At 44.2% G+C, this 17,160-nt stretch overlaps 1 protein-coding gene across 3 annotated transcripts in view; it reads left to right on the forward strand.

Moving 5' to 3' along the window:
* Nucleotides 1-17,160, forward strand: part of LOC115167076 (suppression of tumorigenicity 5 protein) — a 72,073-nt gene that overhangs the window by 16,353 nt on the left and 38,560 nt on the right. For all 3 annotated transcript variants that reach the window (XM_029721144.1, XM_029721145.1, XM_029721142.1), the window contains exons 2-4: nucleotides 4,136-4,234; nucleotides 13,093-14,391; nucleotides 17,001-17,152. In XM_029721144.1, coding sequence (XP_029577004.1) covers nucleotides 4,161-4,234; nucleotides 13,093-14,391; nucleotides 17,001-17,152 — 1,525 coding nt within the window. In that variant the 5' untranslated portion in view covers nucleotides 4,136-4,160. The remainder of the gene's footprint in view (nucleotides 1-4,135; nucleotides 4,235-13,092; nucleotides 14,392-17,000; nucleotides 17,153-17,160) is intronic.

Below are 17,160 nucleotides of genomic sequence, written 5' to 3' on the forward strand. Positions count from 1 at the left end.
ACTAGCTAAGTGAAAGTGAAAGAAAATACAACTAAATCTCTCTCTTTCTCTTGCTTCTCCTTCATTTTTAAAGAATTGATTTAATCAAAACTGTTCAACTATTGTCTTCCTCTCTCTTTGAGTCAACTACCTACCAGATTTTATGCACTGCAGTGCTAGATAGCTGTAGCTTATGCTTTCAGTACTAGATTTATTCTCTGATCCTTTGATTGGGTGAACAACATGTCAGTTCATGCTTCAAGAGTTCTGATAGGTTGGACGACGTCCTCCGGAAGTTTTCATAATTACTGTGTTAGTCTATGGAAGGGGGTGAGAACCATGAGCCTCCTAGGTTTTGTATTGAAGTCAATGTACCCAGAGGAGGACGGAAACTTGTTGTCCTTCGGCTACATAATGGTGGTACTCTACAGAGTGCTGTTTAGGCTACTGTGGACCTTCATTGCAATTCAGTGTGTTTTAATCAATTATTTGGTGACGTAAATATGTTTAGTATAGTTTTATCTAAAAAGGATAACTTTTTAAATGTTTCACTATTTTTATTTTTATGAAATTCACTGAAGATGATGGTCCTCCCCTTTCTCCTCTGTGTAGCCTCCACGGATGTGCTTTAATGTTCTGTTTTTCTCACATGCCTTTTAATGTTGGTGACGTTGATGGCTATAGTAAGGGAAAGCATGTACAGGTGAAACTCCAAGTATACCTTTGGGTGCTTATGGTTGTGTGCACAGAAATAAATACAGACCAGAGCCTATGGCTATGTGTTTGAGTGTAGCCTAATCACCATCACTGTAGTCCAAGGCTCACATTCTGAATACCTTGGATTTCCCTGCCTGCAGAAGATCCGAATGAACCAAAACAACTGCAGTTGTTAGGATCTATCAGGATATTCTGGCAATTCCCTGTGCAGCTGGATCAAAATGAAGATGTATGCTCTGTCCTCTCAGTCCACTAAAACAGGAAATAGATGACAGCAGGAATGCCTTCTCTCTCCTCATCTGTCTCTATAGGGCTCAGTGCCGTCTCTCTCCTCATCTGTCTCTGTAGGGCTCAGTGCCCTGTCTCTCCTCATCTGTCTCTATAGGGCTCAGTGCCGTCTCTCTCCTCATCTGTCTCTATAGGGCTCAGTGCCGTCTCTCTCCTCATCTGTCTCTATAGGGCTCAGTGCCGTCTCTCTCCTCATCTGTCTCTGTAGGGCTCAGTGCCGTCTCTCTCCTCATCTGTCTCTGTAGGGCTCAGTGCCGTCTCTCTCCTCATCTGTCTCTATAGGGCTCAGTGCCGTCTCTCTCCTCATCTGTCTCTATAGGGCTCAGTGCTGTCTCTCTCCTCATCTGTCTCTGTAGGGCTCAGTGCCGTCTCTCTCCTCATCTGTCTCTATAGGGCTCAGTGCCGTCTCTCTCCTCATCTGTCTCTATAGGGCTCAGTGCCGTCTCTCTCCTCATCTGTCTCTATAGGGCTCAGTGCCGTCTCTCTCCTAATCTGTCTCTGTAGGGCTCAGTGCCGTCTCTCTCCTCATCTGTCTCTGTAGGGCTCAGTGCCGTCTCTCTCCTCATCTGTCTCTGTAGGGCTCAGTGCTGTCTCTCTCCTCATCTGTCTCTGTAGGGCTCAGTGCCGTCTCTCTCCTCATCTGTCTCTATAGGGCTCAGTGCCGTCTCTCTCCTCATCTGTCTCTATAGGGCTCAGTGCCGTCTCTCTCCTCATCTGTCTCTGTAGGGCTCAGTGCCGTCTCTCTCCTCATCTGTCTCTATAGGGCTCAGTGCCTTCTCTCTCCTCATCTGTCTCTATAGGGCTCAGTGCCGTCTCTCTCCTCATCTGTCTCTATAGGACTCAGCTCAGCTCCACTAAGGCTACTGCTGCTTCATATAACTACTTCCTGTAAACAAACAGCTTATGACTAGAGCCCAGCACCCTCCCTCCTATCCACCTCTGATCTCTCTGGGTTTTCTATTGACCTCCATAGAAACCAAAACACTTTGGAAGAGGGGTTGTTTCAGTGGTCATTTACATTTACGTCATTTAGCAGACGTTCTTATCCAGAGAGACTTGCAGTAGGGAGTGCACACATTTTCATACTTTCTTGGTACTGGTCCCCTGTGGGAATCAAACTCCCAACCCCGGCGTTACAAGCACCATGCTCTACTAACTGAGCCACACGTGATCACGGGTTAGTAACACGGGTTCCTCTGGGTGCTGATGTCTGTGATGTCATGGACACCACAGAATGTGTGGCGTTATAGAGAGAAGTGTTGAAGAAACAACACATTTGATCTGAACATCCATTTCAACACAATAAGACATGAATATATAATGAAGATGTTTTGGTGAAATGATGATAATGGCAATGATATGAACTACATTATCAGGCAGAGAAATATGCAAGACTGTCATTACCCTTTGATTGAACATAATGTTGATCAGAGTAGTGTAAATGTGATGGCCCGTTTGGCTCACATGCAGACTAGACCAAGCATGCACGTGCGTCCGCCATCAAAATATCAGGTTGAAATATCAACATGAAATCTGAACCAGCTATATTAATTTGGGGAAAGGTTGAAACACATGAAACATTCATGGACATTTAGCTCGCTAGCTTGATGTTGCTGGCTAATTTGTCCTCGGATACAAACATTGGGTTTTATTTTACCTGAAATGCACAATGTACTTTTTTTCTGGATCTTTGTAGAATTTTGACCCATTTTGAGTCTCTACTCTGACAGTTAATCCACAGATGAAAGGGGAAAAATGGTTAGTTTCTAGTAATCTCTTCTTCTTTTTCTGTGGACTTTATATGGGGGTTGGCAACCAACTTTAAGGTGCATTAACACCACCAACTGGACTGGAGTGTGGACCTCAGTTCATCTTTCAATCACCCACGTGGGTATATGCTCCTAAAAACCAATGAGGAGATTGGAGTTCTATTTTAGCGCCTGGCTACACAGACGCTGGTTGAAGCACGCGAGCAGTTTGAATGAAATGATTGAATAACATGTATGTGTAAATGTATTTTGCAACGCTTGCGCACGTAGCGCGGGCGATGTTGTCATCAAGTCAGTCAGATCAGAGAAACATGTCTCTCTCCCTGTTTAGCCTGAGTCCTCAGAGCCTTCAGCAGCACACAAACTACAAGCCCCTAAAACTAAAATCTGCAGTAAAACACAGCCAGGCTTTTTTTTCTAGCCCTCTTGGTGAACACGTTCATGGGAAGAGAGCAAGTCTGTTAATCTTGGCTGCTCTAGTCAAGCAGAGACGGATACAAACACACATTCCAATCAGAAGGGGATGGAGTGTCTCCTCTCTTTAGTTGGCTCTGTGCTTTGTTTACAATTACTGGCTATTCTTGCCCACTTCAATCTCAAACAGTGATTTTAAGGGTGCACCGTAATTACAATCTAGAGACCGTGCTCTGTAATTTCTTTAATTCTACCTTTTTAAAGTTTTGTGCTCTAAATTGATGGGGAAACAATGGAGTGAGATTGAAGGTTTCTTTTAAACGAGCCCAGATCTCCTGTCCAACTGGCCTGAATGATTCAGAAATATTTCTGCCGTTTCTGTGACAATCAAAGTCATTTGTCTTCTGTTGTGAGACTTCAGGGACCATTCTCGTTTGGAGCGGTGACCTCATGATTACTGTATTCCCATGAATTTGTATGAGAAGAGAGAGAGAGAGGTGCTGGATTAACAGCAGAGCCTAGAGCACAGATGAGTCCCTCACACAGCACAGCCCTTTCTCTCCTTGGTTGTTGTACTTTATGCTCTGGTGTTTACTCACACTGTTAGGAATCCAGTGAAGTCATCCATCTGATATCTGATATGGCACTCCCATGGCTGAGGTTAAGCTCCATATTTGTCATGTTTTTGGCCAAATATGCACAGAGCACATTGACCCACTTACATTCTCAAGGTCTCAAATTCAAGCGTGAGTGTTTTGGGTAACGCTTTATTTCACATAACAAATGTTCTTATTACCGCAATATATTAACAGTAAGTAATGAATTGTTGTGATTTATAAACAACATGTACACGGCTACAAGTATACCCTCACCCAAACAATCACAAAGACTTCAGTCTGTTGGATGCTGATGTTTTGTCCATGTTACGGCTGGGGAGTTTCATGTGTTGTATCCTGTCTGTCTATCAGGCGTGTGGGCGGTCCGAGGGTGACGATGACTGCCAACAAAAGTTCCAAGGCTGCACCCCGAGCAAGAGGGGCTAATGTGCCCCGGGACATCCCCGACAGGTCAGTGACATCACCACCAGCCTCTAGGCCAGGGGGAGGGGGAGGGACAGGGTGGATGGGAAGGAGATGGCTCTCAACATGCACTATGATGTCAGTAATAACCAGTGCAGGTGCTCATATCCTTTATTGCCTCAGTCAGGACATTTTCTTCAGGGAGGAAAGCTATTTTTGTAAATCTGTACCGTGGGATCCCACTATGTGTCTGTGTTGAGTGATACACTGCATACAGTAGGTGACATGGCTCATCAACCCACAGTTGTTAGCGTTACGCAATTATTAATAAGGAAGTACTGATTGTATTCTGCAGTATTCTGTCTGCCTTTTCTGTAGAGCTACAGGGATAGGACTAGTAGTATCTGCTTTTGTAAGCCATCCTCTACATTCTGGAATAGGGCCCCATTCAACAATAAACTCTTTGTGGTCTGAGGAGAGGCTTGTTTGAGTTACCATGTTGAGAGATGACATCTTCCTCCTGGAACAGAGAAACAAACAGGGCTCGCAATGAAAGTGCTGGCGATAGACTGTTCTGTTTTGTGATCAGTCTTTCCCTTCAACACTATATATACACACACTGTGTCCACTGAAACTAGGCTTAGAGTGAAGATTTAAGATCTACAGGAACTGGCATCAACAGGCATGGAGTGCTTACATCGGACTCACAGGGGTGCAACTGCAAGCCTTCACCATCTGCTACTTGGTGTGTAGTCTGTCAGGATGTTAGTTTACCAAGTGGTACATGTCCTTGTATAACACAGCAGTCAGTGGCTATGGCTCTGACATGTTTTAGTTGGATCTCTTATGTGAATAACTTTGAGAAAGACTGCCAGTTGGAAGCTAGCTACAGCCCTGGCTGGTACATTGACCCAGTGTGAAAACACCATAGCCTGTGAGGAGTTTAAACATGACTACCACTGACAGATATATTTTTTAAGATAAATAGATTTTGTGCTGAGTAGTTGTTTTTCTGTTACCTCACCACATCTCCTGAGTTAGATACACTCTTAGATTAAAAGGCGCTATCTAGAACCTAAAAAGGTTATTCTGCTGTCGCTATAGGAGAACCCTTTGAAGAACCCTTTTTGGTTCCAGGTAAAACCTTTTTGGGTTCCATGTAGGACCCTTTCCACAGAGTGTTCTACATGGAACCCAAAAGGGTTCTACTTGGAAACAAAAAGTGTTCTCCCTGGAACCAGAAAGGGTTCTCCCATGGGGATACCCGAAGAACCCTTTTGGAACCCTTTATTTTAAGAGTGTAGTTAGCCCTGGTCTCCTTACGATAATCTACTCAGGTTACATCAAGCATTTGAATCTAATAATTGTACCCCATCGCTCATCTAACAACCCCATTCGAGATAAAGACAGTTCTCTAGAAACAATAACACTCCCTATCTCTGTTACCATCAACACTCTACACAGTTCATTGTTTCTATCGTTTTTTTAAATTAAAAGTTGCACAAAATTAAGATGGATTTAAGAGAAGAAACTATGATTTATGCAGAGAGAGCACCGTTATATACTTGCTCCCACCTTCCCACAAGTCTCTCTACCCCCCCCCCCCCAAAAAGAATGATTCTGTCGGTAAATCACTTGGCAGGAAAGAATTCTGAGAAGACAACTTCTCATAAGATCTGGGAGGGGTGCAGCAGGGCTTTGATGGGCACTTCTTTTAATAGAAAAGATTATTGCTGAGAAAATAAATTAAGTCACTGGAAAGCTGGATATAAATTTATAAAAAGGTAAAAGGAAATGAAATAAAACACATTTATGAGAGGTAGAGGGAGTGTGTCTTGAGGGTGAAGCTCAAAGTGAAATGGAGCGGATGTAAATGGCTTCTCTCTTTTTTTCTTTTTGAAAATCTATTTATTTATCTGGGTTACTGGAAGCCCTCCTGTTGTGGCCCGGTCTATCAACAGAACAGGAAGTGACCTGTGGTTGATATGATGTGCCCTGGCTGGAGGATAGTGGGTCCAGGACCCAGAAGCCAGGCCCTAATTGGCACCCAGCTCAGTACATGTGTGGCCGCCACAGTTGAAGCTGCCCAGCGCCAGAGCCAGGCTTGTTTTAACTGGCCCAGTCCTGACCACCAGAACACCCCCCCAGACCCCAACCACAACGCAGCTATCCATACTGGACAATTCTGCACTTGATGTTTTCCTTTTGTGTGAAAAGGAACTTACAGGGGCTTAATACTGCAGTCAAACTAGCTTTTTATGACTCCTGGAGTAATCTTGGCCAAGGCGTGCCTAAGGGGGTATTTTTGAATGTGCGCTGTTATTCTACCGGCTGATTGCATATGGGGTGTTTGAATCGATATATTACATAGGGTCTGTTGCTATTTGAAATACAACTACAGTGATTTTACAGTGGGGCAGTTTTGACTATCCCAATGTTATGGCTGCTGCTAGGTCAAACAAGAACCAGACTAAATTTAGACTAAACTAAAATATAAATGCAACATGCAACAATTTCAACAATTTTACTGAGTTACAGTTCATATAAGGAAATCAGTCAATTGAAATTATTTTTTTAGGTCCTAATCTATGGGCAGGGGCACAGCCATGGTTGGGCCTGGGAGGGCATAGGGCTGCCCACTTGGGAGCCAGGTGTAACGCAGGTCAACTAATGTTGAATACTTGTTATCACATTTCAGGTAAGACCCAAATGCAGACTGTGTTGAAGTAACAATGTTTATTACAGCAACAGGGGCAGGCAAATGACAGGTCAAGGCAGGCAGGGGTCGATAATCCAGAGTAGTGGCAAAGGCACAGGACGACAGGCAAGCTCAGGCAGCGTAGTCGGGCAGGCGGGCTCAGAGACAGGACAATCAAGGGTCAAAACCGGGGGGGGGGGGGGGGGGGGGGGGGGGCGAGAAAAAGCGAGACTGGGGAAAAGCAGGAGCTGAGAAAACCGCTGGTTGACTTGACAAACAAGACGAACTGGCAACGGACAAACAGAGAACACAGGTATATATACACAGGGGATAATGGGGAAGATGGGCGACACCTGGAGGGGGGTGGAGACAATCACAAGGACAGGTGAAACAGATCAGGGCGTGACAATTGTTACTAGTGAGATCCAGCAACCAATCATATTATATTATATTATATTGTGATATGTTTAAAAGTTTACAGCTATTACTAATCATCTGTCAGAAGCTGCATGACGAGCAGTTTATTTTGAGCCAATCAAACTAAATTTTCTCTCTTAGTCCCTCTCCTAACCTCACGCTCTACACCAGTAGGCTCCAACATGTTGGAAAAGAGCTAGAATGGAACGTGAAGAGCTACCGCCATTCTATGGAAGAAAAACTACGTTTCAAATCGAAGTGAGAAGTTGAACAAAACTGAACTAAAAAGACAAAACCAGATATTAACACTTACTTATCTATCCGAACGTACTGTGAAGGAGTTGGAGGAAAGATTGACCCCGGGGTTTGGTTAGGTTTAATAAGGAGAACGAGTGTCAGTATTGTGGAGGTGAGGATAGAAATAACGTACTTTACTCTTGGAAAACTCATAAGTCAAACTCCACGCAGGGATAAACAATCCTGACAACTGACAAGAAAACAATCACCCACAAAACATAATGAGAACCAGAGGGTTAAATAGGGAAATAATCATAACGAGATGGGAACCAGGTGTGAACAATCCAGACGTAACAAATGGAAAAAGAAACGTGGATCGGTGGTAGCTAGAAAGCCGGTGACGATGAATGCCGCCCGAACAAGGAGAGGCACCAACTTCGGCGGAAGTCGTGACAATGAGCCGCTAGCGATTATACTAGCTAAACTACTGCTAGCGTTTTGTGCGTGTTCATACAGAACCTAGCATACGCACAAGCCGTTAACATTTAGGCTAGCTCAGCTGTCGATCAATTGAAGTAGCAAACATTAGTGATCATGCTAATCCTGCATGGCGAACTATTTTAGTTTTCATACTTTTATAAAATGTGATTAGCTATTATCATAATCCATGTTGGTACACAGTTATGTTTTAGATTACTTTATAAGAAATGGTGTATAGGTGTAAGCACTAGTACTTTCCATTTGCCCAGGCTAGTCTATTGTTCAGTCCATGTGAGCCTGGTGCTGTAGTGTAAAGTCCTTTGCATGGCCCAGGCTAGATTATTGTTTAGTTCACGTGAGCCTGGTGCTGTAGTTAAAGTGTAAAGCATTTTGACAAAGTTTTATTTTCTTATTCCTGTAAGAGATTAAAGCTAAGAGCTATATTAATGTTTATATGGAAGGTGCTCATGTTATATATATTGTGTGATCCTGTTTGTAAAACAGGTCAGATTTTTTGAGTGGATTCAGTTCCACCAAGGATGGCGAGCCGCCCGATCCCAGGACATCCATGAGAAAATTTGCATGCAAAGAGGTATTTTTCCTTTTCCTTGGAGGACATTGAATTTGCACTGCCATACAAACGGTCTGGTAGGACTCTTTGTTGCAAGACATCATTGCACCATACACTGCAGTGGGGCTGTCATAAGCATATGCCACATTTTGATATGCAGTCACTCAAATTTGATTCCATCTCATAGTGGTTTACAAGTCAGTATTTGTGAATTGGGTTGTGTTTTTCTGTGGATTCGGATGTGGAGGTCCTGGGCTGGCATGGTTGCACGTGGTCTGCAGTTGTGAGGTTGGTTGGACTTACTACAAAATTCTCTAAAATGATGTTGGAGGTGGTTTATGATAGAGAAATTAACATGACATTATCTGGCAATAGCTCTTGTGGACACTCCTGCAGTCAGCATGCCAAATGCACGCTCCCTCAAAACATCTGTGGCATTGTGTTGTGTGACAAAACTGCACATTTTAGTGGCCTTTTATTTCCCCCCAGCACAAGGTGCACCTATGTAAGGATCATGCTGTTTAATCAGCTTCTTGATATGCTACACCTGTCAGGTGGATGGATTAAATTGGCAAGTTGAAGTGCTCACTAACAGGGATGTAAACAAATTTGTACACAAAATGTGAGCGAAATAAGCTTTTTGTGCATATGGAACATTTCTGGGATCTTTTATTTCTGCTCATGAAACATGGGACCAACACTTTACATGTTGCATTTATATTTTTGTTCAGTATATAATGTGCATTTAGAGCAATACTGTGGATATATACCGTACAGTTTGATTTAAAGGTCATTAGCAATAATGTTTCCCCAGCAGGAGCTTATTGTTTAACATTGATCCATCAAAATGCTTTCTAGATATATTCTTATAAATTAATGTGGCAAATCAAAACTACATGTAAATTTAATTACAGAACTGATCAATGGGGTTCAACCTTGAGAATGTTGGTTACTAAAACTCATCTGTCCTCTTGCTATTTTCACCCTTGTTTGGTCTTTATCCATTTGCTTTCCATTGAAACCATATCGCATATGTTTCTGTTTTAGACACACTGGATAATTGGACATAACTTTGGACTTTTACCACAGTCAACTGGAACGTGATCTAGCTAGCACTATTCTGCAAAATGATGATGTATGAATAGCTTCATCCAGGACACTGCTCATTATGGTCCTGGACTAGACTTAAACCGTGTCCAGGAAACTGAACCTATGAGTCCAGCCTCTGGACTGGGTTTAATGAGAGAGAACCCTGAGTCCAAACCAGGCATGTGGGGCCAGTTTCACTTCCCTCTGCCTCATTATGAGAAACCAAGCAGTTTCAACCGGAGAAGTTAGATACAGTAGTCCCTCAGAGATAATCTGTAGTGATCTGTTTCTCATACATACTGTACATCCCTATGGCATTGTTCCTACATGCTGATTGATGGTATGGGTTAATCTGTCAAGTTCCACTGGTTAACTCACTTACCAGGAGCCATTTTAGTGGAGTATCATACACTGCCTTCAGAAAGTATTCACACCCCTTGACTTTTTCCAAATTTTGGTGTGTTACTGCCTGAATTTAAAATGTATTAAATGTAAATAGTTTTTGTCACTGACCTACACACAATACTCCATAATGTCAAAGTGGATTGATCTTTTCAGAAATGTTTACAAATTAATTAAAAATGAAAATCTGAAATGTCTTGAGTCAATATGTATTCAACCCCTTTGTTATGGCAAGCTTTATAGTAATACATTCAGGAGTAAAAATGCACTTAATAAGTTGCATGAACTCACTCTGTGTGCAATAATAGTGTTTAACATGATTTTTTAATGACTACCTCATCTCTGTACCCTACACATACAATTATTTGTGAGGTCCCTCAGTCAAGCAGTGAATTTCAAACAGATTCAACCACAAAAACCAGGGAGGTTTTCCAATGCTTCGCAAAATAAGGGCACCTACTGGTACTTGGGGACAAATAAAAAAGGCAGACATTGGATATCCTTTTGCGCATGGTAAAGTTATTAATTAGACCTTGGATGGTGTATCAATACACCCAGTCACTAGAAAGATACAGGCGTCCTTCCTAAACTCTATTACCGGAGAGGAAGGAAACCCCACAGGGATTTGACTTTAAAACAGTTTAATGGCTGTGATAGGAGAAAACTGAGGATGGATCAACAACATTGTAGTTACTCCACAAAACAAACCTAATTAACAGAGTGAAAAGAAGGAAGCCTGTACAGAATAAACATATTCCAAAACATGCATCATGTTTGCAACAAGGCACTAAAGTAATACTGCAAAAAATTTGGCAAAGCAATTACCTTTTTGCCCTGAATACGTATTATGTTGGGGTCAAATCCAACACAACACATTGCTGAGTACCATGCTCCATATTTTCAAGCATAGTGATGGCAGCATCATGTTATGGGTATGCTTGTAATCGTTCCGGACGTGGAAGTTTTTCAGGATAAAAAAGAAACAGAGTGGAGCTTAAGTACAAGCAAAATCCTAGAGGCAAACCTGGTTTAGTCTGCTTTCCATTAGACACTGGGAGATTAATTCACCTTTCAGCAGGACAACAACCTAAAACACAAGGCCAAATCTACACCTGACTTGCTTACCAAGAAGACCGTGACTGTTCCTGAGTGGCCAAGTTACAGTTTTGACTTAAATTTATTTGAAAATCTATGGCAACACCTGAAAATGGTTGTCTAGCAATGATCAACAACCAGTTTGACAGAGCTTGAAGAAGTTTTGAAATAATAATGTGCAAATGTGGAATTAATTTGGAATTCAGGCTGTAACACAACAAAATGTGGAATAAGTCAAGGGGTATGAACACTTTCTGAAGGCACTGTAATTGAAAGACTTATTGTCCCTCATATTGTTATTTGTTCAATAATAGGCCTACCCTACACTCTTAGAACTCTTTCCAGGTAAAACCCAAAAAGGTTCTACCTGGCACCGAAAAGGGTTCTCCTATGGGACAGCTGAAGAACCCCATTTTCTAAGAGTGTATGTTGAGTATGGGAAATTGACCTTCATATGTGTACAGTTCAGTAATGCTATTGAACTGGCTCCATTTAATTTATTATATTTACGTTATGGCTTAATCAAGCTTTAAGGGGCGTTCTTTAGTTAATACCTAACTTTTCCTATCTTGCTGCTTTCTTCAGCTCTTTGGGCTGTTACTATAATGACAAAACCTTTCCTGCTTTCCAAACAGACTGTAGGGGCCTAAGTATAGGTGTGTTCTCTCAACTCTACTGGATTTGAACCCGTAATGCTTGTTTAGAATTTAGAATGTACAATTTGAATTGTTTGAGAATGAGGCAGGCCACTTGGACATAGCAGTTTGTCAGGAGGAGTTACGTCACTGACACAGTGAGTCAGAGACAGCTCTCTCCCCAGTAGTCCCCACCCCCGTGTGAAAGACAGAGCCCAGAGTTGTGAAGAGATCTGTCCCAACCTGCACCTCGGATCACAGCCATCACTTCCTCCTCCCAGCCCAGCCCAGCTCAGCTCACACTTGTTATTCTAACCGTTGCTAGCTGTGACATCAGATCCCCACCACCGCCTTGGGTTTCGCAAGCCTCAGTCAGGAGCCAAGTCCAGAAAGTTCCCAAAGTCTTCTGAGTGGGGTAGAAACGGAAGAGTCAGAGATGGGTGAGAAAGAGTGTGTTTCTCTCTGTGAAAAGCCCAAATGAGGTCAGCAGCAGGGTGTTTTATCCACATTGCTCAGCATTGAGCAGCAGCAGCGTTGCGTTAGCGGTGGTGTGAGGTGAACAATGACCAGTCTGTAATGAGCCAGGGGCCGGGCCAGTGTCCACCCTGTGAGGCTGTTAGCTGTTAGCATCAGGAAACACAGACAACTCTCCCAGGACTAGTGTGGTAAGCTGCTGATGAAGGTAAGACCTAAGAGCATCTCATCTGTCTCTCAGCGTGCTGTATTCCCATGGCTTTGTGTGTGGCGTCTACATACATTCTACCCAAATCATTTTAATTATGTGGAAAAATCCACGCATGCATTTTTACTGTTGATATGTATTTGCTTTGGCGTCGAACAGGGATCCCATACTGCCAAAGTTATGTCACATTACTGGGTATTTTCCATTGGTTATTTTACATGAGTGGTCAAAGTTTTCATGTTGCCTATTATCTTAGAAATACATTCTGGCGTTGAAGGGTTTTCCTTTCTTTTCTTTCTTCTCTAAAGAGAGTTTTTTCCCCCCTCTGTTGCCCTGTAAACTTTAGCTGCTATGATTAATCTTCCACTGGTAAGCTGAACACACCTGAGGTAACCACTGGTATTCCACGCCTAGTTTCTCTCAATGTGTAGTCAACAGTGTTGAGAGGAATTCACAGCAGCTCTCAGCGCCAGACTCTTCCGAGCTGTTTAGTGAGCTAAATTATTATTTTGGTATTTGGGAGCAAATAAAGTAACGTTGTAAGGAATGGTATCATGATGTTTCTGACCCCCCCCCCTTCCCCCCTTACTCTCATTCCAGGTGCCAGTCTGCGTCCCCACCCCCCATTCTCTCTGCCACACAGGGGCGGTGCCACGCCCCGCTCAGCGACAGCGAGGACAACAGGCAGCACGTCAGATACGTCAAAACAGACGGCAGACTCTTGGGCCGGGCCGGCTGGAGCAGCAAGACCGCTAGCCTCTGCAGCGGAGCCTCCCTCTCCTGTGACTTATCGTCCCAGAGCCGACTTACCAAGTCCAAGAGCATTAGCTGCCTGGACAACAAGCTCTCCATCTACAAGCCCTCTGGTGGGGCTCAGGTGGGTCAGGAGGCCCAGGGGGGCCAGGAGGAGCAGAAAGAGAACCAGAAACAGGAGGACCTTCCAGGGGGAGGTGGACTGAGAGGTGGTCCCCTGAGCTGGAGCACACTCTCCCTGGGACCTTCGTCCAACCACGGCCACAAGCGCACCCTCTCTCTCAGCCGCCCCGTGTCAGGGGCATCCTCTGTGGCCATCCGTAAGAAGATCTCAGAATGGGAGTGCAGGAGGGTGGCTCTGCCTAGGATGAGCCTGTGTCTGGAGAAGAGGCCTGTAGGTGAGCGTGTTGGCGGCAGCGAGGGCTGCCCAAGCCTCCTCCCCTCACCTTGCAGTGAGAAGACCTTTGACTTCAAGAGCATCCGGAGGATGAGTACGGCTTTCTCCGAGTGCTCCTACCCAGAGACGGAGGAAGAGGAGGCAGCCTCAGACAGGGAGTGCCTGGGCCGCTTCCAGAAGAGGCCAGGAAAGACAGACTCCTCTGCGTTATTCCTGAGCTCCCTGTCTGCTCGGAAGGAAACGTCTGCTGTACTCAATCGGATACAAAAGATTGAGAAGGTGCTGAAGGAGAGCCCCAGCCAGCCACCGCGGTATCTTAGTAACTGCTATGCACCAGACAAAACGAGACAGAAGTTTTTTCTGATAGGTGGGGTCGAGGACTTGGACAGTAGGGGCACCAGTAAACGCAGCAGTATATGTTCCGTGGCCACAGAACCAGACGCCCTGCCGGCCTCTGATAAACTCTCCAGACAGAGGTTCAGTGTGAGCTCAACCCGGTCAGAGACCGAGAGCCCAGAGCCCCTCTGTCAACAGACCCCGGGGGGCATGCCAGTCAACCCCCTGCCCAAACCTAAACGCACCTTTGAGTACGACGCCAACCGCAACCACAAGGGAATGTCGCCAGTCAACGGACTACCTCCTGGCAGTGCTTCTGAGGAGTCACCACCCCTGCTGCCCACCACCCCAGCACCCAACATGACGCGACATCTGACAAAGGACGGGAGCTCCCCCAAGAGACTCCAGGACAGGTGAGAATAGTCACATCACCTCTAGACGTGTACGCTCTTAGAAAAAAGGGTTCCTAATAGGTTTTTCGACTGTCCCCATAGGAGAACCCGTTTTGGTTCCAGTTAGAACCCTGTTTGGTTCCAGTTAGAACCCTTTTAGGTTCCGTCTAGAACCCTCTGTAGAAAGGGTTCTTTCTAACTGGAACCAAAAGTGTTCTACCTGCAACCAAAAAGGGTTATTCAAAGTGTTCTCCTATGAGGACAGCCGAAGAACTCTTTAAGGTTCTAAATAGCACATTCTGTTCTAAGTGTAGTCTTTTGTTGTTATGGCATGTGTCAGTAAGTCCACGGTTCAGTGAACTGATGTTTTTGTGTTGTGCTTAGTGCATTCTCAGACAGTAAAAACATGTGTATCTTATCCCCCGGGCCCTCCTTCCCCCTCAGAATCAGCCATGCTGATCAAACAACATGGCGAACAGGAGATGCTGATTTATGTAGCTGCAAAACAAAACATGGGTCCTGCAGGCTGCAGTAAAAACAGAGAGGCAGTGAGTTTGTTGAGTTCCTTTCTGAGAGTTGCACTTGGACGGCTAGAACATTTATTTGTCTTGGATTTGTAGATGTCTTTAACATGTCCTGAGAATGTTTTTTTTAGGGAGGTAAGGATCATAGACCAAGCGTTTACTTTGTTGGTGTTCAAGTGTATTAAATGATTGGCCTTTTGTCTGGCTCTGGCTGTAGTCAGATAGACAGTAGAGAGGCCTCGCTCACTTCGTAGTGATGCTGCTAACTGAATTGGTTCCACCAAGTCTGCCTCTGTTCAGCGTTTGATAATAAGCAGATAAACAGTCTGCTGTTCATTTTCTCAAGGCCTCAATGTTTTCCTGCATTAGAAAGACAGTATTTTTTGGCTTCATATGAAGAGGATTGCATTGTTCTATTGATATTGTTCATGGCTTTTGTTTTTTCTAATTTGATTTGTCTAGAATGTTGCCATTGAAATGGAATATGTTAAATTCAGTTTCTGCTGTTTTTCCAGTGTTATTTTGTAAGAATGCCAGGCTTTCATTGAACAAACATCAAGTAGCCTAATTGCAACACAAACTAATTGCAAATGTCAACTACATTAGACAGGGCATTGTGTATCTTAGTATAAGGCCAGGTAACAAACGTCTGCTGTCTGTAAGAAACAATCAAAGTATTAATGTAAATAGGTCTATAACACAGTGCACTGTAATAATGGTTGATATAGCACACCCTTAAATATCACTACTCAGCTCCAGCCAAACTGTTCATGTCCAAGACCATCAATTGTTCTATCCTTGAAATCCAACAGCTTTTCAACAACGTTCCAAGTAACATCAAAACAGGACTGTATTCTTCTTATATCATGCCTGTTATTTAGCAAAGGCCTACAGTATAGAGTCTTGCCAGTGGACATCCCAAGGTTCCCAGTGTGCCTCCTCATCCTTCTTCATTATGTTGCTATAGAGCTGTGCAGTACAGGCAGCTATTAGCCTGTTATGTCTTTCTGGAACACTTGATATTGTTTATTACCCTCGTTCTTTATCCCCCTTTAAATTGCCTTCAGAGCACAACTTGTTTAGGCCAATGACTGAGGGGAGGGCCTTGCCAGATCCTCTTGATGAGCGGAGAGGAAGAGATCCTTTAATGTCCCTGACTTGGAGTCAGTGTTTAACATTCCTGCGGCAGAGGCAATTTCAGAGCATGTTTAAAAACCATGAGCCGTCAATGGAGCAGGACAGCAGGATAGCAGGCGTGATCTCACTGATCTAATGGAGGGACACTTCCCCTGTCCTGTCCTGAGCATTCAGAGTCCAGACACACACAAGCTGTCATGCTGTGTACATACGTACAGTACACAGAACTCCAGAAAATGTTTGGGTTGGTGGTAAATAAACAGGAAATGACTTTGTGATTGGAGCACATGTTGCTGTCAGCGTAATTAGATTAGGGGTGCTCTGAACCAGTGTTCCAGGTCTCTCTCTCTCTCTCTCTCTCTCTCTGTTTGTTTAATTGGCAGCTTCATAGAGGGCTGTTGAGGGATGAGGCATATTTGGGTCTCATTGGAACAGTGGCTTTCATCCTCTCAGGTGGTCCTCGTTGATTGTAATCGGCCAGTAGAGGATGTCAGGATGGAATGATCCAGACCCTCTGGACTGCAGCTCTTCTCTCCACTGTCTCAGCACACAGCCATGCATGATTAAATGCCATATTCTTTTCTGCTTTTTTCATCCTTCCTCCCTGTTTCTTGTTTCTTCCCATCTTTCCCTCCCTCTCGTTCGCTGTCCACGCTCTTTTCCTCTGTGATTCTCCCTCCATCAATCCCCTCGCTTTCTCTTTCTGACTCGCTCTCTTTCTGACTCTCTCTCTGACTCGCTCTCTCTCTGACTTTCTTTCTTTCTGACTCTCTCTCCCTCTCTCTCTCTTTCTGACTCTCTTTCTCTTTCTGACTCTCTCTCTCTTTCTGACTCTCTCTCTCTCTCTCTCTCTCTCTCTCTCTCACTCTCTCTCTCTAAATCTCTTTTTTTCTGACTCTCTCTCCCTCTCTCTCTCTTTCTGACTCTCTCTCTCTCTCTCTCTCTCTCTCTCTCTCTCTCTCTCTCCAGGGAGTCATGTGAGTTGGAGAATGCTGCCAGCCTGGCCTCCTCGTACCCGTCCTCTCACACAGAGAATGGCACTGTTTCCACAGAGACCCGCAGCAGCAGCCGGCCCAGCTCCAAAAGCACTTTAGAGGAGAACGCCTATGAGGACATAGTGGGTAAGCAT

This window comes from Salmo trutta, chromosome 29 (assembly GCF_901001165.1).
Source record: "Salmo trutta chromosome 29, fSalTru1.1, whole genome shotgun sequence".
NCBI classification, from domain to species: Eukaryota; Metazoa; Chordata; class Actinopteri; order Salmoniformes; family Salmonidae; genus Salmo; species Salmo trutta.